Source organism: Lolium rigidum, chromosome 7 (genome assembly GCF_022539505.1).
Source record: "Lolium rigidum isolate FL_2022 chromosome 7, APGP_CSIRO_Lrig_0.1, whole genome shotgun sequence".
Lineage (NCBI taxonomy): Eukaryota > Viridiplantae > Streptophyta > Magnoliopsida > Poales > Poaceae > Lolium > Lolium rigidum.
In genome coordinates, this window is record NC_061514.1 from 205,033,736 (window position 1) to 205,056,396 (window position 22,661).

The 22,661-nt window shown below is 46.5% G+C and overlaps 1 protein-coding gene across 1 annotated transcript; it reads left to right on the forward strand.

Moving 5' to 3' along the window:
- Positions 1-253: 253 nt before the first annotated feature.
- LOC124669675 lies at positions 254-1,048 on the forward strand. Its single transcript, XM_047206244.1, has 3 exons — positions 254-369; positions 462-536; positions 652-1,048. Exons 1-3 carry the CDS (start codon positions 316-318, stop codon positions 829-831), a joined length of 309 nt encoding a protein of 102 aa, XP_047062200.1. The 5' UTR covers positions 254-315; the 3' UTR covers positions 832-1,048.
- Positions 1,049-22,661: the final 21,613 nt, after the last annotated feature.

Consider the following 22,661-nt stretch of genomic DNA (forward strand, 5'->3'; position numbering starts at 1 on the left):
GACATCACCGCCAGCTCTTTGCCATGGCGTCGTCGTTCCGGCCATTCCGATGTGACTCCGGCCTCCCCGAACCCCCATGACCCTCCTGCTGAGATCCTCCGCGTCCTAGACCTCTCCCCATCCTGTTTTCTGTTCTCTGTTGCTCTACCGGCGTTGACTGTTCATCACCGTCGCAGGTGCTCGATGCCGGCCATGCTGCAGTGGTCCCCCCATCTTCGCGCCGCCATCTACTGGTTCACCACGTCGAGGAGCATCCAGCGCGCCTTTCCCTGCTCCTCGAATCGCCCTGCATCATCGAGCCCATGCTCGACTGAGATGGCCTCTGTTTCCCTGAAGCTCTTCGTCCACTCCGTCCACTCCGTCCGTCAGGTTCAGAACGTGGCCTTTGTCTACGTCTTCTTCTTTTGCGCATGTACCTTGTAAACAACACACGGTAAGCCAACTGATTCTGTTCCTTGTAGATCCATCAGCGTGTCCTTGGTCTGTATCAAAAACGACGCGCGCCTGCATTCATCAATATCCAAGCAGCAGTATTGGTTCGTTCCTTTGCTGTGTTGTAACTGAACGTGCGGTTGAGTTCAAGTTCAGTCTTAAGAAAAGAGCCACCCTTTTATTCTTTTCATCCTCTGACTTGTGTGGTTCCTTCTTCAGACTTCAGTGACAGTGAAACCAGCCCAGCAGCGCTACACTCCCATCGACCAACCTAGCTGCTATCTTTTGCCTTTGCTCCACGCACAGATCCTATGTTTCCTTGCCAGCATTCCACATACACAATCACTTTTCCTTTTTCACTTGCTAGCTATGCACGGCAGCCAACCATCAGCAGCTTGAGCTGCCATCTTGGTGCGTGTTCAGCAACATCAGTTGCATCGCTAGCATGAGGCAAATAAATCATAGTGCTAACTTCTTTGTTTGATCCAGCTAGTACGTGCAATCTCATTCTGTGCCACACAACACAGGCTGGCTATTACAAGCAGTTCCTATAGTCAAGTTTCCAATCTCTTGGCTCTTGTGTATTCCGGCGCAAACAACAGTGCAGCAGCGCAGCATTCTGGTCATGGAAAAAAATAGCGCGCTATTTCAGCGCTAATAGCACGCTATAAGCGTTTCTAGACAGCCGTGCGCTACATTATTTCGGCGCTATAGCGTGCTATTAGCGCGCTATAGCACGCTAATAGCGTATTTTTCGGCCGACGCTATTTTGTTATAGCGCGCTATTTTTTTCCTTTATTCTGGTACATCTCAGCTCAGCCATTTCGTTTGTTTGTCCCATGTTCCTGCATCAGCTTTAGTTCAACAAAATGCTCACATATGAATTGATATCTTTTGTTCTTTCCGGTGCAACCGCTAATTCCGGTGTCCGTTACTTCGACTACGTTCGCTTCGACACCAAGAGAAGGGCTTGGACCGAAAAGACGATGACGAAGCGATACTCCCTCCACATAACCAACTTCGCCGCTTCACATCTCTCCGGTGATCTTATTGATGTGCACCGTGAGACCGCGACCCTAACCTATTCATATTTTCTAAATGTGACATATATAACTTGTTGCATCATATCATATCATGCTACATCACATATATGGGTGTCCGGGTTATAGTGATTCACCTAAATAATTAAATATGGAATTGAGCGGGATCGTTATATTATCTTATCCCGGTTCCACTTAACTTTGTGTAGCTCACCCATGCCATGTGTTGCCATGCTAAACAACATTTAATATGCGGGGTAGATAACTAACTTGAACCTAATATTTAAGTATTGGGATTCTCGACTCCGATTAAATTAGATAAATGCATCGCATCATCTTTGCCATGTCATGCATATCATCTTGATCATGCTGGATCTTCTTTATCCGTAGTAGTAAGACTTGCATACGTTGTGTGTTCCAACATTTGCTTCTTCCCGGATAGGATCGCGAAGTGGTGCTGTGAGATACGACGAGTTCTCCGGCTGTTCTTCGACAATAACAGACAAGCATTTCCTAAACTCATGTCTCTCGCAGGAGTCGCTCACCTATTTTATTTTGCCTTCTTCCTTATGCTAGCCTTGAGTTACGTTCTTGTCACGTGTCCTATCCACTTGTTACCTCAAGCAGCCTATATTGCCTCCACCAACCACCTACAACTATTGTTTGGTTTCGGGTCTGCCTTGCGAGTCGTAGTGCATGCTAGTGCTGTTTATATCTCTATACTGTTATCGTTATCTTATCGGGTTATCGGTTGGGGATTATGACACATGGTTTATGGATATATCCGTTGAGGGTATTGATGCGTGTAGTTGACACGTCCGTTGGGAACCCCAAGAGGAAGGTGTGATGCGCACAGCGGCAAGTTTCCTCGCAAGAAACCAAGGTTTAATCGAACCAAGAGGGAGTCAAGAAGCACGTTGAAGGTTGATGGCGGCGGGATGTAGTGCGGCGCAACACCGAGATTCCGCGCCAACGTGAACCCGCACAACACAACCAAAGTACTTTGCCCCAACGAAACAAAGTTGAGGTTGTCAATCTCACCGGCTTGCCTGTAACAAAGGATTAACCGAATTGTGTGGAAGATGATTGTTTGCGTAGAAAACAAGAAAACAAGTATTGCAACAGATTTGTATTTCAATATTAAAAGAATGGACCGGGGTCCACAGCTCACTAGAGGTGTCTCTCCCATAAGATAAAAGCATGTTGGGTGAACAAATTACAATCGGCAATTGACAAATAGAGAGGGCATAACAATGCACATACATGTCATGATAAGTATAGTGAGATTTAATTGGGCATTACGACAAAGTACATAGACCGCCATCCAACCGCATCTATGCCTAAAAAGTCCACCTTCGTAGTTATCGTCCGAACCCTTCCAAGTATTAAGTTGCAAAGCAACGTGACAATTGCATTAAGTATGGTGCGTAATGTAATCAATAACTACATCCTCGGACATAGCATCAATGTTTTATCCCTAGTGGCAACAAGCACAACACAACCTTAGAAGTTTCTCGTCACTGCCCCAGTGTCAATGCAGGCATGAACCCACTATCGAGCATAAATACTCCCTCTTGGAGTTACTAGCAACAACTTGGCCGAGCCTCTACTAATAACGGAGAGCATGCAAGATCATAAACAACACATATGAAATAACTTGATAATTAACATAACATGGTATTCTCTATCCATCGGATCCCGACAAACACAACATAGAGTATTACGGATAGATGATCTTGATCATGTTAGGCAGCTCACAAGATCCAACAATGAAGCACAATGAGGAGAAGACAACCATCTAGCTACCGCTATGGACCCATAGTCCGTGGGTGAACTACTCACCCATCACTCCGGAGGCGACCATGGCGGTGTAGAGTCCTCCGGGAGATGAATCCCCTCTCCGGCAGGTGCCGGAGGAGATCTCCGTAATCCCCCGAGATGGGATCGGCGGCGGCGGCGTCTCGCAAGGTTTTCCGTATCGTGGTTTTTCGCATCGGGGTTTCGCGACGGAGGCTTTAAGTAGGCGGAAGGGCGAGTCGGGGCCGACGAGGGCCCACACCACAGGGCGGCGCGGCCTCCCTTGGCCGCGCCGCCATGTGGTGTCGCCACCTCGTGGCCCCACTTCGTATGCTCTTCGGTCTTCTCGGAAGGTTCGTGGCGAAATAGGCCCCCGGGTCTTTGTTTCGTCCAATTCCGAGAATATTTCGTTACTAGGATTTCGAAACCAAAAACAGCAGTAAAACAGAACCGGCACTTCGGCATCTTGTTAATAGGTTAGTTCCGTAAAATGCACGAATATGACATAAAGTGTGCATAAAACATGTAGGTATCATCAATAATATGGCATAGAACATAAGAAATTATCGATACGTCTGAGACGTATCAAGCATCCCCAAGTTAGTTCCGCTTCGTCCCGAGCAGTAAAACGATAACAAAGATAATTTCTGAAGTGATATGCCATCATAACCTTGATCATACTATTTGTAAACATATGTAGTGAATGCAGCGATCAAAACAATGGTAATGACATGAGTAAACAAGTGAATCATAAAGCAAAGACTTTTCATGAATAGTACTTCAAGACAAGTATTAATAAGTCTTGCATAAGAGTTAACTCATAAAGCAATAAATCAAAGTAAAGGTATTGAAGCAACACAAAGGAAGATTAAGTTTCAGCGGTTGCTTTCAACTTGTAACATGTATATCTCATGGATAATTGTCAACATAGAGTAATATAACAAGTGCAATATGCAAGTATGTAGGAATCAATGCACAGCTTCACACAAGTGTTTGCTTCTTGAGGTGGAGAGAGATAGGTGAACTGACTCAACATAAAAGTAAAAAGAATGGTCCTTCAAAGAGGAAAGCATCGATTGCTATATTTGTGCTAGAGCTTTTATTTTGAAAACATGAAACAATTTTGTCAACGGTAGTAATAAAGCATATGAGTTATGTACATTATATCTTACAAGTTGCAAGCCTCATGCATAGTATACTAATAGTGCCCGCACCTTGTCCTAATTAGCTTGGACTACCGGATCTTTGCAATGCACATGTTTTAACCAAGTGTCACAATGGGGTACCTCCATGCCGCCCGTACAAAGGTCTAAGGAGAAAGCTCGCATTTTGGATTTCTCGCTTTTGATTATTCTCAACTTAGACATCCATACCGGGACAACATGGACAACAGATAATGGACTCCTCTTTAATGCATAAGCATGTGGCAACAATTATTATTCTCATATGAGATTGAGGATATATGTCCAAAACTGAAACTTCCACCATGATTCATGGCTTTAGTTAGCGGCCCAATGTTCTTCTCTAACAATATGCATGCTCCAACCATTAAGGTGGTAGATCTCTCTTACTTCGTACAAGACGGACATGCATAGCAACTCACATGATATTCAACAAAGAATAGTTGATGGCGTCCCTGAAGCATGGTTATCGCACAACAAGCAACTTAATAAGAGATAAAGTGCATAAGTACATATTCAATACCACAATAGTTTTTAAGCTATTTGTCCCATGAGCTATATATTGCAAAGGTGAATGATGGAATTTTAAAGGTAGCACTCAAGCAATTTACTTTGGAATGGCGGATAAATACCATGTAGTAGGTAGGTATGGTGGACACAAATGGCATAGTGGTTGGCTCAAGGATTTTGGATGCATGAGAAGTATTCCCTCTCGATACAAGGTTTAGGCTAGCAAGGTTATTTGAAACAAACACAAGGATGAACGGTACAGCAAAACTCACATAAAAGACATATTGTAAACATTATAAGACTCCATACCGTCTTCCTTGTTGTTCAAAACTCAATACTAGATGTTATCTAGACTCTAGAGAAACCAAATATGCAAACCAAATTAGCAAGCTCTAAGTATTTCTTCATTAATGGGTGCAAAGTATATGATGCAAGAGCTTAAACATGAGCACAACAATTGCCAAGTATCAAATTATCCAAGACATTTTAGAGTTACTACATGTAGCATTTTCCAATTCCAACCATATAACAATTTAACGAAGAAGAAACTTCGCCATGAATACTATGAGTAGAGCCTAAGGACATATTTGTCCATATGCTACAGCGGAGCGTGTCTCTCTCCCATAAAGTGAATGCTAGGATCCATTTTATTCAAACAAAACAAAAACAAAAACAAACCGACGCTCCAAGCAAAGTACATAAGATGTGACTGAATAAAAATATAGTTTCAGTGGAGGAACCTGATAATGTTGTCGATGAAGAAGGGGATGCCTTGGGCATCCCCAAGCTTAGACGCTTGAGTCTTCTTAATATATGCAGGGTGAACCACCGGGCATCCCCAAGCTTAGAGCTTTCACTCTCCTTGATCATATTGCATCATACTCCTCTCTTGATCCTTGAAAACTTCCTCCACACCAAACTCGAAACAACTCATTAGAGGGTTAGTGCATAATAAAAATTCACATGTTCAGAGGTGACACAATCATTCTTAACACTTCTGGACATTGCATAAAGCTACTCGGACATTAATGGATCAAAGAAATTCATCCAACATAGCAAAAGAGGCAATGCAAAATAAAAGGCAGAATCTGTCAAAACAGTAACAGTCCGTAAAGATGGATTTTATTAGGCCACCAGACTTGCTCAAATGAAAATGCTCAAATTGAATGAAAGTTGCGTACATATCTGAGGATCATGCACGTAAATTGGCTTAATTTTCTGAGCTACCTACAGGGAGGTAGACCCAGATTCGTGACAGCAAAGAAATCTGGAACTCGCGCAGTAATCCAAATCTAGTACTTACTTTACTATCAAAGACTTTACTTGGCACAACAAAACTCAAAACTAAGATAAGGAGAGGTTGCTACAGTAGTAAACAACTTCCAAGACACAAATATAAAACAAAAATACTGTAGTAAAAACATGGGTTGTCTCCCATAAGCGCTTTTTTAACGCCTTTCAGCTAGGCGCGTAAAGTGTAACTCAAGTAACATCAAGAGATGAAGCATCAACATCATAATTTGTTCTAATAATAGAATCATAAGGTAACTTCATTCTCTTTCTAGGGAAGTGTTCCATACCTTTCTTGAGAGGAAATTGATATTTAATATTACCTTCCTTCATATCAATAGTAGCACCAACGTGTTCGAAGAAAAGGTCTTCCCAACATAATGGGAGCATATGAGTGCATCTGCATTCAATATCCAATGACAACATATAATCAACTGGGACAAGGTTAGTTGTTAACCATATATACTGAACATTATCAGCTTATCACCACAAAGTTTCTTTCTAGCATTAAAAGCTTGATCCCTCATCACAATGAAGGAAATCTCCTCCTATTATAGATAGATCTAAAGCATATCTATAACGAAGAATAAGTCCAAAATAGAAATTAGTAAGGAGCAAGCTAAGGTCATTTTAGGTTCAGTTTCTACTATAAGAATTAAAAATTCTAGACCATGCTTCTTTAAAATTCTCTTCACCTCCTTGTTTAAAAGTGAAGATTGATTCCTCAGGTGATAGAGTAAAAACTACGGGACTAGACATGATAATAAAGTAAATGCGAGTAACTAATTTTTTTTGTGTTTTTGATATAGAGTGCAAGACAGTAAATAAAGTAAAACTAGCAACTAATTTTTTTGTGCTTTGCTATAATGCAGCAAACAAAGTAGTAGATAAAATTAAGCGAGACAAAAACAAAGTAAAGAGATTGAGAAGTGGAGACTCCCCTTGCAGCGTGTCTTGATCTCCCAGGCAACGGCGCCGTGAAATTTGCTTGATGCGTGTAGTTGACACGTCCGTTGGGAACCCCAAGAGGAAGGTGTGATGCGCACAGCAGCAAGTTTTCTCTCGAAAGAAACCAAGGTTTAATCGAACCAGGAGGAGCCAAGAAGCACGTTGAAGGTTGATGGCGGCGGGATGTAGTGCGGCGCAACACCGAGATTCCGGCGCCAACGTGGAACCTCGCACAACACAACCAAAGTACTTTGCCCCAACGAAACAAGTGAGGTTGTCAATCTCACCGGCTTGTCTGTAACAAAGGATTAACCGTATTGTGTGGAAGATGATTGTTTGCAGAGAAAACAGTAAAACAAGTATTGCAACAGATTTGTATTTCAAGTATTAAAAGAATGGACCGGGGTCCACAGCTCACTAGAGGTGTCTCTCCCATAAGATAAAAGCATGTTGGGTGAACAAATTACAGCTGGGCAATTGACAAATAGAGAGGGCATAACAATGCACATACATGTCATGATAAGTATAGTGAGATTTAATTGGGCATTACGACAAAGTACATAGACCGCCATCCAACCGCATCTATGCCTAAAAAGTCCACCTTCAGGTTATCGTCCGAACCCCTTCCAGTATTAAGTTGCAAAGCAACAGTACAATTGCATTAAGTATGGTGCGTAATGTAATCAATAACTACATCCCTGGACATAGCATCAATGTTTTATCCCTAGTGGCAACAAGACAACACAACCTTAGAGCTTTCTCATCACTCCCATGTGTCAATGCAGGCATGAACCCACTATCGAGCATAAATACTCCCTCTTGGAGTTACTAGCATCAACTTGGCCGCAGCCTCTACTAATAACGGAGAGCATGCAAGATCATAAACAACACATATGAAATAACTTGATAATTAACATAACATGGTATTCTCTATCCATCGGATCCCGACAAACACAACATAGAGTATTACGGATAGATGATCTTGATCATGTTAGGCAGCTCACAAGATCCAACAATGAAGCACAATGAGGAGAAGACAACCATCTAGCTACCGCTATGGACCCATAGTCCAGGGTGAACTACTCACTCATCACTCCGGAGGCGACCATGGCGGTGTAGAGTCCTCCGGGAGATGAATCCCCTCTCCGGCAGAGTGCCGGAGGAGATCTCCATAATCCCCCGAGATGGGATCGGCGGCGGCGGCGTCTCAGTAAGGTTTTCCGTATCGTGGTTTTTTCGCATCAGGGGTTTCGCGACGGAGGCTTTAAGTAGGCGGAAGGGCAGAGTCGGGGGCCTGACGAGGGGCCCACACCACAGGGCGGCGCGGGCCCCTCCTTGGCCGCGCCGCCTTGTGGTGTCGCCACCTCGTGGCCCCACTTCGTATGCTCTTCGGTCTTCTCGGAAGGTTCGTGGCGAAATAGGCCCCCGGGTCTTTGTTTCGTCCAATTCCGAGAATATTTCGTTACTAGGATTTCGAAACCAAAAACAGCAGAAAACAGGAACTGGCACTTCGGCATCTTGTTAATAGGTTAGTTCCAGAAAATGCACGAATATGACATAAAGTGTGCATAAAACATGTAGGTATCATCAATAATATGGCATAGAACATAAGAAATTATCGATAAGTCGGAGACGTATCAGGTATCATGGTTACTTGTTAATAGTTGTTAGCGGAGGCATCGGTGGGTCAGCTGATCGTTTTATGACGGCTCACTTGTGTTTCCATGAAACCTAGGACCCTGAGTTCTTGTTATCTATTTCGAGACTGAGCGCTCTAACCACACGTGGGTATGCCTATGCGTCTCCCCTCGACCACTGTCGGAATCTACAGCTTTGTCCAGTGGCCATAACTAGTTTATATGTTTTCCTTTGGTTATTGCGTGCATGCCAGCTTGTTAGTTATTTACTTTGGGAAGCCCACAGGTGCCTTGTATCCCTTGTTTCACGGTATGCACGTATAGGGATGCGGTACGTTCGTCCATCGATGTTGAAGCGGGTCATTCGCCCCAGTGTGTGTTCTGACCCTCGGAAGTCGTAGGCGCAAACAGCTAAGTCCTGTCTCAGAGATTCGACCGGACTTCAATTCGGGTTCAACTTGGTTAGGTGGCTTCCTGGACATTGTTGTGGTGAAGGTTGTGCGAGTCGTGATATGCACCTGTCGCAAGTGAGTTGATCGTGCGTGTGGGCACATTTGGGAACCCCTGCAGGGTTACATCTTATCGATAAGTCGTGTCCGCGGTTATGGACGACTTGGAGCTGTATGACTCGACCATAGACAACTTACACATGTTGTTCATTAATAACGTAGTAAGTTAGCACAACTTCAATAATAAATGGTTAAAACTTGTCAAGAGTGTGAATGCCTTTGTAAGTACTTCCATGCGAGGAGGGGAACACATCGGTCGGGTTTTGTTTGCAGAGTATAGAACTGTTAGTTTATGCGCTCTCTCACCTTCTCTGATAGACGACTGTTGTAGAGTGTCTCTATAGGTTTTTAGTGCTTGCGCGCTGCCGCTTAACCCCACCATATTGCCTATGATGTTCCTCTTGCGTCCTCTAAGTCCCCTGTGTGCATCAAGTACAAAGGACGACTGGTTGATGAATGCTTACACATCTTGAAGTCTTGTTAAGTACGAACCCGTACTTATTGCTGCTTTGGGATATAACCGGGCAGGTATGAAGATTGGTACGAAGAAGACGACGTTAGCGAGGTTACCTTCCGGCTTGGCTTGGGATGGACGTCATTGGTTATCTTCGGGACTCTTAGTCCAATTCGTATCTTGTCCGTACTCGGACGCACTCGACATTTCTGTATGATTCAGATCTTTGTATTGTATATTTGTATCTTGATTCGTTGGAGTCGTTGTTGTAATATATCTGCTTTTTGTGGGCTCTATTGTAATCATGTTGTAATGTTACTGCTCGTGTTAATTCCTCTGCCATCACGTGTGTGATTTGTCGTGCACGTCGTGTCGGAGAGCGTCTCGGATCGATATCGTGCGGATTTCGATGGGACCGTTGGAATCCTCATGGTACCGGTTCGGGGCGTCACATCCATGTGATGATTATTTGAAAATATGCAAGAATATTCTTATGTACTTCGAAGAACGAAGGATATGATTTTATTCGCTATTGACAAATGGCTCGTTGTGTGCAATGAGATGGAAAAGGTTCCAACGCTGGATTAAATTTTAAGAGTGTGACATATTCTACAAACAAAGGAAGGCTAAGTATATTAATGTATTGTCACATCCCGGAATTTTCTAAATTTTGGAATGAAAAATAAAAATAAATTTGATGCTTGATTGTTTGAACTTGATTGAAAATTCACAAAGAATTAAAACTTTTTAAAGTTATTTAAAAGTAATTTTCAAAATGGAATTTTCATAAACCTTAGTTTCAAAAGAATTGCCAACAATACTCTATTTTGTTCGGAGTTTTTAAAACTTATAAAATCTTTTATTTGAGAAACAGTTAAAACCCTAAAAGGGCACTATAGCCACATAGATATATATGTCAAATTTTAGTTTTATAAAGTTTATATTTTTCCTAATTTTAAACTCATATTAAAGTATTTTTCATGATGAATTTAACGGTACCTTATTTGCCTTTTTTTGATTATTTTTCATCCTTCAAAAATATATTTTAAATTTCTGGATAAAAAAATAAAAAAGCGGCCAGGCTGAAACGGCCCAGCTTACCCCAGCACGGCCGCCTGGCCCACGCGCCCCACCTGACCCAGCTCATGCACGCGCTCGTGCCCAGCCCAGGCCGCACGCGCGTCTCAGCCCCGCGCTGCCGCCGCCACCCAGCTCCCCAGCGCCCCCAAACCCTAGCCCCAGCCTATATAAGGACCCCCGGGGAGCTCCAACACGCACACCACAGGCGCCCGACGCCCTCTATCTCTTTCCTGCGCAACAGCACACACGGAGCGTCGCTGCTACTCCCTCTCACGACGCTACATGTCTATGTTCGCGTCGCCATCTTCATCACGCACGAGATCACCACTGAGAAAATGTCGTGGCTCGACACATCGTTGTTTGCGTCACCATCTTCATCACGCACGAGATCACCATCGAGAAAACGCGGTAATAATCCTATTTCCGCTCTGTTTTATCTAGACTGTTGTACACATCTTCGTAATTTTATTTCCTTAGATCTACACCTCCGTTTAGAATAGTGGTTCTTCCGTTAAGTTTGTAATTAGAATCTCTATAACTTTCGTGTAGGAAGTTTTTCCATCCGACCAACTTGTTCGAACAACTTTTCGTACACCATTAGAACTGTAACCACTTTTGTCTAGTTTTGTAAAATCCATATCTTTAGTTCTGTACTTGGATTTCGACAAACCCTATACCGTTGGAATCAGCAAATCGCGTAGATCATTTTAGATATTTTGCGTGACAGTTTTGCCCACTTTATTTTCGTGATATTTCTTCAATCCGCAACATCGTCTATAAAATAATTATACAAACTTTTTCCGAGATATTTCTGGCGTTAAGCGTGTAATTGAATTTTCTACAACTTTCATGTAGAAAGTTCTTCCATCCGAAAAACTTCTCCTAACAACGTTTCGGACGAATTTAGACCGTGGAATGTGTAATCTTGTAAAATCAATATATTTCGATCTGGTTATCCAAATCGCGCAAAGTCTATACCCTTGAACTCATAAAAATATGAACAACATTTTGAAATGATAAAATTTGAATTTTGAACTACTACAAAATATGTGAATTTGAGCACTTTCATCATAGGTTTAATCCTATAAATATTTTCAACATAGTTCCTTTTCCAAAAATGATCCTTATGATCATACCCAACTTCCAGAACCATTTAGAAATTATTTATTATGTTCAAGGATAATGCATATCTTACCCTTGGTTGTCTAGTTCACATTACTCAAATTACAATTGAGCTATTTGAGTAAATTGTGACATATTATAATTTAGATTTTTCTTCTTACCAATGAAGTGTGAAGATACTATACACCATACCACGTAGGATTAAATTCATTTTATCCATTAGCATCTTTGACCCACATCTTTGATACCATTCACGCCTATACAACCTCATGCCATTCAACCCTTTCACTTAGTTCGAACTATTTGAATTTCAAATGAGTTATTTGAGTAATTCAATATATCACAAATCCATACCCAAACCTATGTGTAATTTATACTATTTTGAGTAATTCTTGTCACACCTATTCAATAGTATTGTTGTTGCACTATTTGTCACTTATGTGATTCAATTCACATGAGCCGTTCCAAATTCTTTTCATGCTTTTGTAAAGCATGAAGATTTTTCAATTATATCTTGGATGGTCCCTTACTTTCTAATCATGTGAATTTCCAACCAAACTCTCACAGCCATATCTTGCAAGCCAAACCTCATGCCACACCTGTGTACCATAGAGCGATTTCCGATTGTTGTCTTGTTTGATTCGTTGTTGTTGTTGTTGTTGTTGTTGAATGGTGTGTTTATGTTGTGCTATATTTTATCTTATAGTTCGTGCGAAGAGCGACGTGTTTTGTTGAGAGAAGTGAACGATCTTCAATTACCAAAAAGGCAAGTGACATTAAAATCCTACTTATTTTAATTATGCATTAGTGTTTTCAAACTAGTATGCATGGTAGGATTTTGATTTTCAAAAGTAAAGTATTATGCTATGCTTAGCAAACCCTAGTAGTGTGTAGCTACTCCCGAACTCATTGCTAGGATGCCTTACTTTTGCTTGCAACATCAAATGCCAAGTGTTGTTCCGTTATTGGTTGGGATTGTTTGAAAATTTTAAAAAAATTAACAACCCTAATGAAATACCTGGGTGGATTGGTTGATTGGTGGGCGGCTGCTCAGGTCCACGCTCCTAGTCGTTTAGCTAGTGGGCCGAACTGGCGAATCCCTGAAAGTTCGCATATTGTAGAGTGGTCGCTTTTATTGCACACCTGGTTTTCACCAGGGGGATCGTGTGGGGGTTTACTACCCGTAAGGGGTTTTAAGCTTGTGAGTTCTACTTGTGGTTGGCCACCCGGGATTAAAGAGATTATTATGCCATCAATGTTTTAGATAGCTTCTAGTGCAACCTTATGGTATTATGGGCTCTGCCGAGATTAATTAAGTTGTGAGGCTCAATTTGTCAGCTACGACATTTGGTTGTGGCGACGGCCAAGGGGAACGGGTCTAGCTAGTTGTTATCACCAGAATTTGACCGGATCGGAGGTGGACCGCGATTGGAGATGGGCTTGAAGAATATACATGGAAGAAATACATGAATCGGCCTTGTATACAAAGTTTGGGCTAGTTTGCCCATGTATACGTAACATAGTAGGATGTTCCGATTATGCGGTGAAAACCCTAAATCGTAGTAGGTCGTTTTAGCTTTATCTTGATCAAGCGGGACCACCATACGATCGTACACCTCGTACGCATCATGGGTGGATCGGCTCCTTGAGCCGATTCACGGGACAACTCGAGAGCCGATCGAGGCTCGTATATATGCCATACGAGGAAACTAAGCGAGGCACATCCAACACCTTCCCGACCGGGTATAGGTCGGGTGGCACGCCCTTGCATCGGCATCGGACGTGCGTGCCGAGTCTTTGCGGGCCGTCGCTCGGAGGGACCAGGGCCAGCCGCAGTCCCGGGAGCCTCCCGGCTCTACGGTGTTGCCCGTCGCTGCTCGCCGGTGGGTTTCGACCGCAACACATTCACGGCACGCCCGGTGGGACCATCTTCGACATCAACCGCATCGCCATCTACATCTGAGATGGCGGAAGGCACTCCAGATCAAGTACGAGGATCTGACCAAGGAGCTCAAGAAGAAGCATGACGAGGTCAAAGCGATCCTCGAAGCCGATCTCATCGGCTCTTTTCACGGAACCCGCTCACATGGCATCGGGTGGAAAGGGTTCTCACCTGAAGGCGCGCTCGATGGAGTGGACCTGTCCGCCCCGTCAGAAGAACGCACCAGGTCTCTGCGTCAGGAGATTAACTTCATGGTAGCTCATTCGCTACACCGCCATTCTGAGAGCCTGGTGAACACTTGGGAGCGTGTCGCTCTTCGCGTGATCCGAGGAAATCATGAGGCATCGGTACTCTCCGTCGGGACCAGCTCCGGGGACTCACCAAGGAGAGATGCCACTCCGAGTCCCGTCCACCGCTGCCGTTCGCGTTGGCAGCACCGAAGTGCCGAGTTCATCGGCATACGTCGTCTACAAGATCGGTGGTGACCCTAGTGACTACCAATTCTTGCATGAGGCGCCTAAGGAGATCCCTCACGGATACACGTGCACATACGTGCCAGACTGCAGTAACTGGGCACTCTCGAACCAGGCTGCAACAGCAGGGACTTCCGGAACGAGCGGGAGGAACTTCGGGAACGGATCTTGAGAAGCGGACGTGGCTAGCTAAGTATGCCACTCCGACAAACCTCCGGAGCTCAGCTCTTGCGGTTGGCTCAGATTTGGAAAAGCAAGCATGGCTGGCTAAGTATGCCACCCGGCGAATCTTCGTAGTTCGACTCCTGCAGCCAGGCACCGCGGATCAAATCGAGTACAATCTCGAGAGACCGGTTCGGCATGGTGCCGAAAAGGAGGACAATCGGCTATTCCAAGCCGTACCCCAACGAGTACGAGTTGATCCCGCTACCACCCAAATATCGGCTCCCTGATTTCTCCAAGTTTAATGGATCGGATGGTTCCAGTTCCATCGAGCATGTGAGCCGATATTTGGCACAGCTGGGCACGATCTCAGCGTCAGATGAGCTGCGCGTGAGGTTCTTCGCACAGTCCCTCACAGGATCGGCTTTCGGGTGGTACACATCACTGCCACCAGATTCAATCCGGACTTGGAAGCAGTTGGAAGAGCAGTTCCACATGCGGTATCACTCGGAGGCTTCCGAGGCTGGCATTGCCGATCTAGCGTAAGTACGACGAGCGCGGGGAAACAGGTGTCGAGATATGTCCGGCGCTTCAGGACCATTAGGAACCGATGCTATTCGGCTCATGTGAGCGAAAAGAAGCGATCGAGTTGGCGGTGGTGGGTCTCGCATCACCGATCAAGGACGTGGCCTCCCAAGCGGACTATCCTTCATCGGCGCACATGGTGCGAGGCTGTCGGCATATGAACAGCGCCACCCGGATGTGTACCGGGATAAATTCAAACGTGCGGTGGTCCTGGTTGAGGCGGATGAGGATGAAGGCTCGCGGGAGATCAAGAGGTAGCGAGTAGCTGAATGGACTCGGGGGCAAGCCCCGTGTCCCGCAAGTGGGTTAAGCCACAAGGTCCTCCAAGAGGGTTTGACTAGAATGTGTTGCGGTCGAGAACCCACCGGCGAGCAGCGACGGGCAACACCGTAGAGCCGGGAAGCTCCCGGGACTACGGCCGGCCCTGGTCCCTCCGAGCGACGGCCCGCAAAGACTCGGCACGCACGTCCGATGCTGATGCAAGGGCGTGCCACCCGACCTATACCTGGTCAGGAAGGTGTTGGATGTGCCTCGCTTAGTTTCTCGTATGGCATACACGTAAACATTAAATACGAGCCTCGATCGGCTCTCGGGTTGTCTCGTGAATCGGCTCAAGGAGCCGATCCACCCATGATGCGTACGAGGTGTACGATCAGATGGTGGTCCTGCTTGATCAAGATAAAGCTAAAACGACCTACTACGATTTAGGGTTTTCACCGCATAATCGGAACATCCTACTATATTACAGATACACGGGCAAACTAGCCCAAACTTTGTATACAAGGCCGATTCATGTATTTCTTCCATGTATATTCTTCAAGCCCATCTCCAATCGCGGCCCACCTCTGATCCGGTCAAATTCTGGTGATAACACATGCCCCCCTGGTTTTGGAAATGTCAATTCCAAAATCACTCTGCTTTTTCTTCGTCGGGTCATGTCGTGGCAGAGCAGAACCGTCGCAGTATCCTTCATCATGATGCCTTGCCTCTTCCACTTCTCCGCGCGACCCGGCAATTTTTTTTATTTTCTCGCTGGGCACCACTTCCTCGGAAACTGCTGTGGCATTGAATCTCCACTATATCCCCTTTTATTTATCCGTGCCGAACGGTTTGCCGCTTCATCCCCTTGCTCGTTACGTCCATCGGCACCCAAAAAAACCTCTTTCCTCGTAGCAATGTCTTCCTCTTCCTCTATCTCCTCGGGCCTCTCCCTCCAATCTTCCTCCTCGAGCGAGCAGGAGTGGAACTTCGACCACATACCAGATGGCCCACCCGAAGCACTCGTCGGGTCAGAAGGTGACTTACCTCTGACCGATGGGGAGGACGACCTCGAGTTCCCCATCGAAGGGGAGCTGAAGAGCGAGAGTGAAGACGACCTCCACTCCTGGGCGAACCCCACCTCCTCCGACAAGGAGGAGGAAGAAGAAGAAGTAGAGGAGGAAGAGGAGGAGGATGATTCCTCCTCCTCCGCCGGGTATCCGCCGGCGAAGCGCTCCCGCGCGTGGGCGGACAGCGAGGACGATGACGAGGAAGGAGAGAAAGAGGAGGAGGATGATTCCTCCTCTTCCGCCGGGTATCCGCCGGCAAAGCGCTTCCGCGCTTGGGCGGACAACGAGGATGATGATGATGACGAGGAAGAAGAGGCTCCGGCCGAGGGCCGGGGCAGCGACGGCGAGGAATTCTTTGGAAGTAGCGCCGACGGCAGCTCCGATGCCGACGATGAGGCCAGCGAGGATTAGCCATGTAGGATTAGTAGTTCCTGAGCAATCGGCTCTTCTTTTGTTCTTCCTTTCTTGAGCAATCGGCTCTTCATTGTAAAAATCCTCTCTTATTAATGAAGACATTTCTCAGCTGATTCTGTCCCTTTTCCAACTTTCGGTTAAAGTGAGTCAACACATTAAGAGCCGATGGCGAGCATCGGCCCTCGCCATAAAACGCAAGCAAGGCCAACTCTATCGTCTTTTCAAATGGTAACCCGCGACTTACCTGAAAGAGCAAAACTCAAATCCCCAAATCGCCGTTTGAACAGATCAAACCCACGGCCACATGAACCTCAGATGTCAACCGCGCAGGTTCGTAACTGCAAGGGACTCAAAGCAACCTCATCCAACGCCCATGCTATGGTCTTAGTCCTGAAGGTGATCCTTAACCACTCCTTATTGTTCGAACATAGTGTCTTGCTTTATCTTTTGCATCAACGAGAACGGCCACGACCGTGTAGATGATGATGGCTTTCCCTTTCCAATTCCTTTCAGCAGCTCTAGTGGTCTTCTCTTGCAACAACTCACCACCTTGGAAGAGGGTTATGATGGCGGGCTAGCCGATGAAACCCCAATCGACTTCTAAAAGCGAGCATTCACCAAATCAGCTGCCCCCGAGCCTCAGTCAAGGCGAGAACGGCGGTGAGGACACACAGTTCAGACAAATGGACCTATGCTCGCGCAAAACTGAGAAAACCACCACACAGAGCCAGCCAAACTTGCCACCATCGATCACCTTTTCTTCCGTTGAAAGCCGATATCGTAAACGAAACATCAACGGCTTAATGAGCAGAGGGTTGGAAGTCCCAAAAAGAAGGCTCCGGCAGATCCTGTGTAATTGTGCTAGAGTCGATGGCTGTGCATCGGCTGTTCCTTAGCTCTAAAGTTGATGTCCGTGCATCGGCTGTACATCGTGAATTTTTTTTTACTGGCCGATTTTTCTATCGGCCCCCAATATTTCGTTGCACATGCATCGCACATGTTCATCCGATTAGGTGCCCCCGAGCCGATTCTCGCCGAGTAACCGCTGATATCGGCTCTGTGGTTAGCCAAGGCACTATATGTGAACGTCGGCTCTGTTAGGACCAGTGTTGACTTCTTCCAACTCATCAGCCGACGTAAACCCATTGCCCATTGGATCGACGTTGAACCTAGGCAGAATGCATGGCGAAGATAATTTTGGCCGATTGCTGGAATCGGCCTCCATGTTGATTGAATTGCTCAATGAAGGTTTTGCAATGTTCCTCCATAGATCCTTGGGGCCGATCACATGGATCGGCATCGCCACGTTTGTCCATAGATGTTGCTCTTGTTACACGGTCAGGCCGGTGGATAAAACCAGCCTAACCCCGTCCTTTGTCACGTCGATGCGCTCGCGATCGTCCAAATTGATGCTCGAGAGTGGCTCTTGGCCCGATGTCTCCCAAACGTTCATGCCGGCCGTTGAAATCTCGGCTGAATCATCTGCGTGGACGACTTCCACTTCATCTCCATCCCACTCGTATTAGGCATTGGTGCATCGTGGATGGAATGCAACAGATTGGCGTGGATCCAATCTCTCCCTAGTAGGACAGCATAGGTGCTCTTGTCGTCGACAATAAAGAACGTCGTAGGGACGGTTTTCCTTCCTACGGTCGGATCCACGTTCGGAACACCTTGTGCGTCGGATGCTTGGTCGTTGAAATCGCTCGGTGTCACATTGGTCTTGATCGGATCCGAGCCGGAGCGTCCCAACCGACGTAGCATGGAGTATGGCATAATGTTGATCTGCCGCTCCGGTGTCCACCGACATCTTGTTGATAGGCTGCCCATTGATGTAGCCTCGCAAGTACGGGGCCTTCGGATGCCTGTAGCTTCTTTCTCGTGGCTTCTCAAAGATAACCGGCCGTGGGCCGCAGATCAAGTTGTGCCATGCAGTGCTTCATCTAATCCTGGAGCACTAAACTCCGTTGGAAGGATGAACACCATTTTTGTGCCAGCCGATGTCTCATCATCGGCTTTCTTTGTCCGGGGCGCCACTCTTTCCTTTGTGGCCGACCTTCTTCGTCCGGGGTTCGCTGAATTTTAGCGGCCAGATCAGGTCGCGCCTTCCTCAACGTGTGCAGGTATAACCTTTCGGCTTCCTCCAAACCACGTAGCCGCTGAACCCTACGCTTTTGGGAACGGCTGAGCCCATCAGGGCACCACCTTGGCCGATGATACTTATCTTCTTCTTCATCATCGTCCTCTAGTTCCTCGAGATCTTCTACCCGAGAGGACCCAGCGTGTTTGTTCTGAGGCGGGAGAGGCCCTAGACGTTTGAACACGGACACGTTAGCTGCATCCTTCTTCTTTTGTCTACACTCGGACGGTTGCCGATTGTAGGCAATCGGCTCATTCCTGAATCCCGAGCAGTTGTCCGAAGAAGGGGCAGTCCCAGTGCCTATCCACGTCGTCTTGCTCTCTCGACTTTTCCTTGGCGTGGCGCTCATATCTCTCCTCGTCGCGGTCATGCCGACGATGTCTCCTGGCGTCCCTAGCCAGACGATCTCTTTCATCATCGTCGTTGTATCGTCGGCGTTGGTCATATTGACTCACATACTTGTTGAAGAGGTGATCAGAGAGAGGTCGCTGATATCTTACGTTCCTCACTTCTCCCTCTGTGATGTAGCGCTTGCCATCGTGACGGAGCCGATCGCGTGGAACGGCTTCCTCTCGTGTCCTTGCTATGAGAGTAGCTGTCCTCGTCTCCGTCCTTACCGCAGTGGTGCCCGGGTCCTACCATGTTGATACCGAACGAGAATCCTGGCCGGCACCCTCCGGGGTAAGTGCACTCCACCATGTTAACGGCGGGGAAGGGGTGTGTGTCGACCTTCATGGCGTACTGGCTGAAAATTAGACGCCCTTGTTCTATCGCCATTTGGACCTGCTGACGCCACACCCTGCAGTCGTTGGTGGCGTGGGTGAACGTGTTATGCCACTTGCAGTATGGCTTCCCGTTCAGCTCCTGCGCCGTGGGGATCTTGTGGCCTTCGGGTACCTTTAGCTGTTTCTCCTTAAGCAAGAGGTCGAAAATTTGCTCAGCCTAGTATGGTTGCTCTCTCCTTCTGAAAGATCTTGTCTCATTCTTCTCTTGGGAAGGGTGGATCATCAGGTGAAAGTGCACAACCTCTCGAGAGTTAAACCTAAGATCTTAGCTGTGTCCCCGGTTATGGACAATTTGAGCTTCCTAGGCAAGGAATGTGCGGAAGAATCTCATCACCTTTTCTGAATGTATTTAAAATTTGTATCAACCTTGTAAAACTCTGTTGCGGTCAGAAACCCACCGGCGGGCAGCGACGGGCAACACCGTAGAGCCGGGAATCTCCCAGGACTGCGGCTGGCCCTGGTCCCTCCGAGCGACGGCCCGCAAAGCCTTCGGCACGCACGTCCGATGCCGATGCAAGGGCGTGCCACCTGACCTATACCTGGTCGGGAAGGTGTTGGATGATGCCTCGCTTAGTTTCCTGCATGGCATACACGTAAACGTTAAATACGAGCCTCGATCGGCTCTCGGGTTATCCTCGTGAATCGGCTCAAAGAGCCGATCCACCCATGATACGTACGAGGTGTACGATCGGATGGTGGTCCTGCTTGATCAAGATAAAGCTAAAGCGACCTCCTACGATTTGGGGTTTTCACCGCATAATCGGAACATCCTACTCGTGATCGAGCCTCGCGGCCACGCACGGTGATCGTAAACCGACCCTAGACAAGGCCTAAAAACCAACACGAAGTTGATCCTCGGAACATCCTGTCTAGGGCTAGTAAACTACACCCTACGCGCCACTGGATCCTTCGACCCGTTTGTAAGGCCTAACGATGCAGATATTAAACTAATCCTTGAAGAACAAGGAGCAATCATAACGGATCGGATCTACTAAACAATGATCAAGCGGGTGCCGCCCTTACACCCAAGATAGGTGTAAGGGCGGCTAGATGCCTAAGGGTTGCACGACGATAGCATATGATATGATGAACAATGCTAACCCTAAAACATCTATGATAACTACGTTGCTCGCCATCAAAAAGGCTTCGATACGAGCAACGCATGAACGACGAATAAACGTGTGCTCGCCTAGATCGCAAGATGCGATCTAGGCAGCATGGTGCTTACCCGGAAGAAACCCTCGAGACGGGGGAGTTGGCGATGCGCCTAGATTGGTTTGTGGTGAACGTGATTGTTGTTTATTTCATAAACCCTAGATACATATTTATAGTCCGGGGGACTTTCTAATTCAGGCGTGCACCTAACCGTGCACGGGTTAAACTCTAACTTCTAAACAACACGTATCCTACTATGTTACAGATACACAGGCAAACTAGCCCAAACTTTGTATGGAAGGCCGATTCATGTATTTCTTCTATGTATATTCTTCAAGCCCATCTTCAATCGCGGCCCACCTCTGATCCGGTCAAATTCTGGTGATAACACATGCCCCCCTGGTTTTGGAAATGACATTTCCAAAATCACTCTGCTTCTTCTTCATCGGGTCATGTCGTGGCGTCTTGCCTCCTTGACTTTTATCACTAATCTAAAAAATCCATCTTAAAATGAAGGAATGTCTTCACTTAACTTTGCCGATAGTCAGAGTCAAGCACTCCCCAAAAGAGCCGATGGTCTCACATCAGCCTTTATGATAAAACAAGAGTAAGGCCAACCTAACTCGCTCCTCCAAACGGTAACCTCGCGCCCTCCGTCCGAGAAAGCAAACTCGGATCCCCAAATCGCCGCCCAAGCAGCTCCACGATTCTCAGATCTCAGCCGCGCCGCCCCAATTCCTCACCGCATCAAATGGCGGAATCATCCAACGCCAACGCCATGGTCTCCGGTCTGAAGGTAATCCTCAACAGCCTCCTCGTCATGCGAATCAATGTTAGGAGTAAACAGCAAACACCTGAATTAATGTTCTATTCCATTATCAATTCTAGGTTTCAGACATCCTGCTGCCGCATCCTTCTCTCCCAAACTCTATGTGTCTTGGCCCCCGTTCTTCCGAGAGTCTCGCTCACCTAATCTCATGCGAGGCCAATAGGATCCCCTTCGTGAATCAGAATTTAGATCTGACTTCCTGGGCCGACTGCCTGCGAGCCTGGCCTAATCCTCCCGAAGGTTGGGTAGCATGGTACAGTAGAGTGTCTAAAACACACTATGCTACCTGGGACTCGATAGGGATAGCCGATGCCTTATCATTATCACTGTCTCCTCTCGAAAAGCACGAGAACATCTTGAAAACCATCGGCTACTTTTGGTCTGATGCACTGAACTGCTTCATGTTCGGCCATGGCCCCATGACACCAACTCTGCTGGACGTGGCCATGATCACAGGCCTAGACATTTCATCCCCAAGCCCCTCTGCCATTAAATTGCCAAAGGTCCCTTTCACCCTTTCCTCCAAAACAGAGTGCACAAGCTGGGGTGCCTACCTCAGGCGTTATATGAAAACCAAAGGCCCTGTGACAGAAAGAGAGCACACGGCTTTCTTGAACTTCTGGCCGGAGCACTTCATATTTTGTGGTCCTTCACTCGCCCCAACCAAGAACTACCTCTCCCTGGCCTATGAACTCGCCAAAGGTACTCAACTTGGCCTTGGAAAACTGCTCCTTGGAGAAGTCTATCGATCTCTTCAACTGATGTCTGTCAAACTATTCTCCCAAAGGATAGTCAAAACAGGAGGCCCCTGGTGGTTTATTCAGTTATGGGCTCAATTGTACTTTCAA

Coding starts and splice junctions, on each gene's coding strand:
- LOC124669675 (XM_047206244.1), top strand. CDS start 316: ATGGCCTCTGTTTCCCTGAAGCTCTTCGTCCACTCCGTCCACTCCGTC. Junction 370..461: donor CCGTCCACTCCGTCCGTCAG/GTTCAGAACGTG, acceptor TGTTCCTTGTAG/ATCCATCAGCGTGTCCTTGG. Junction 537..651: donor ATATCCAAGCAGCAGTATTG/GTTCGTTCCTTT, acceptor TTCCTTCTTCAG/ACTTCAGTGACAGTGAAACC.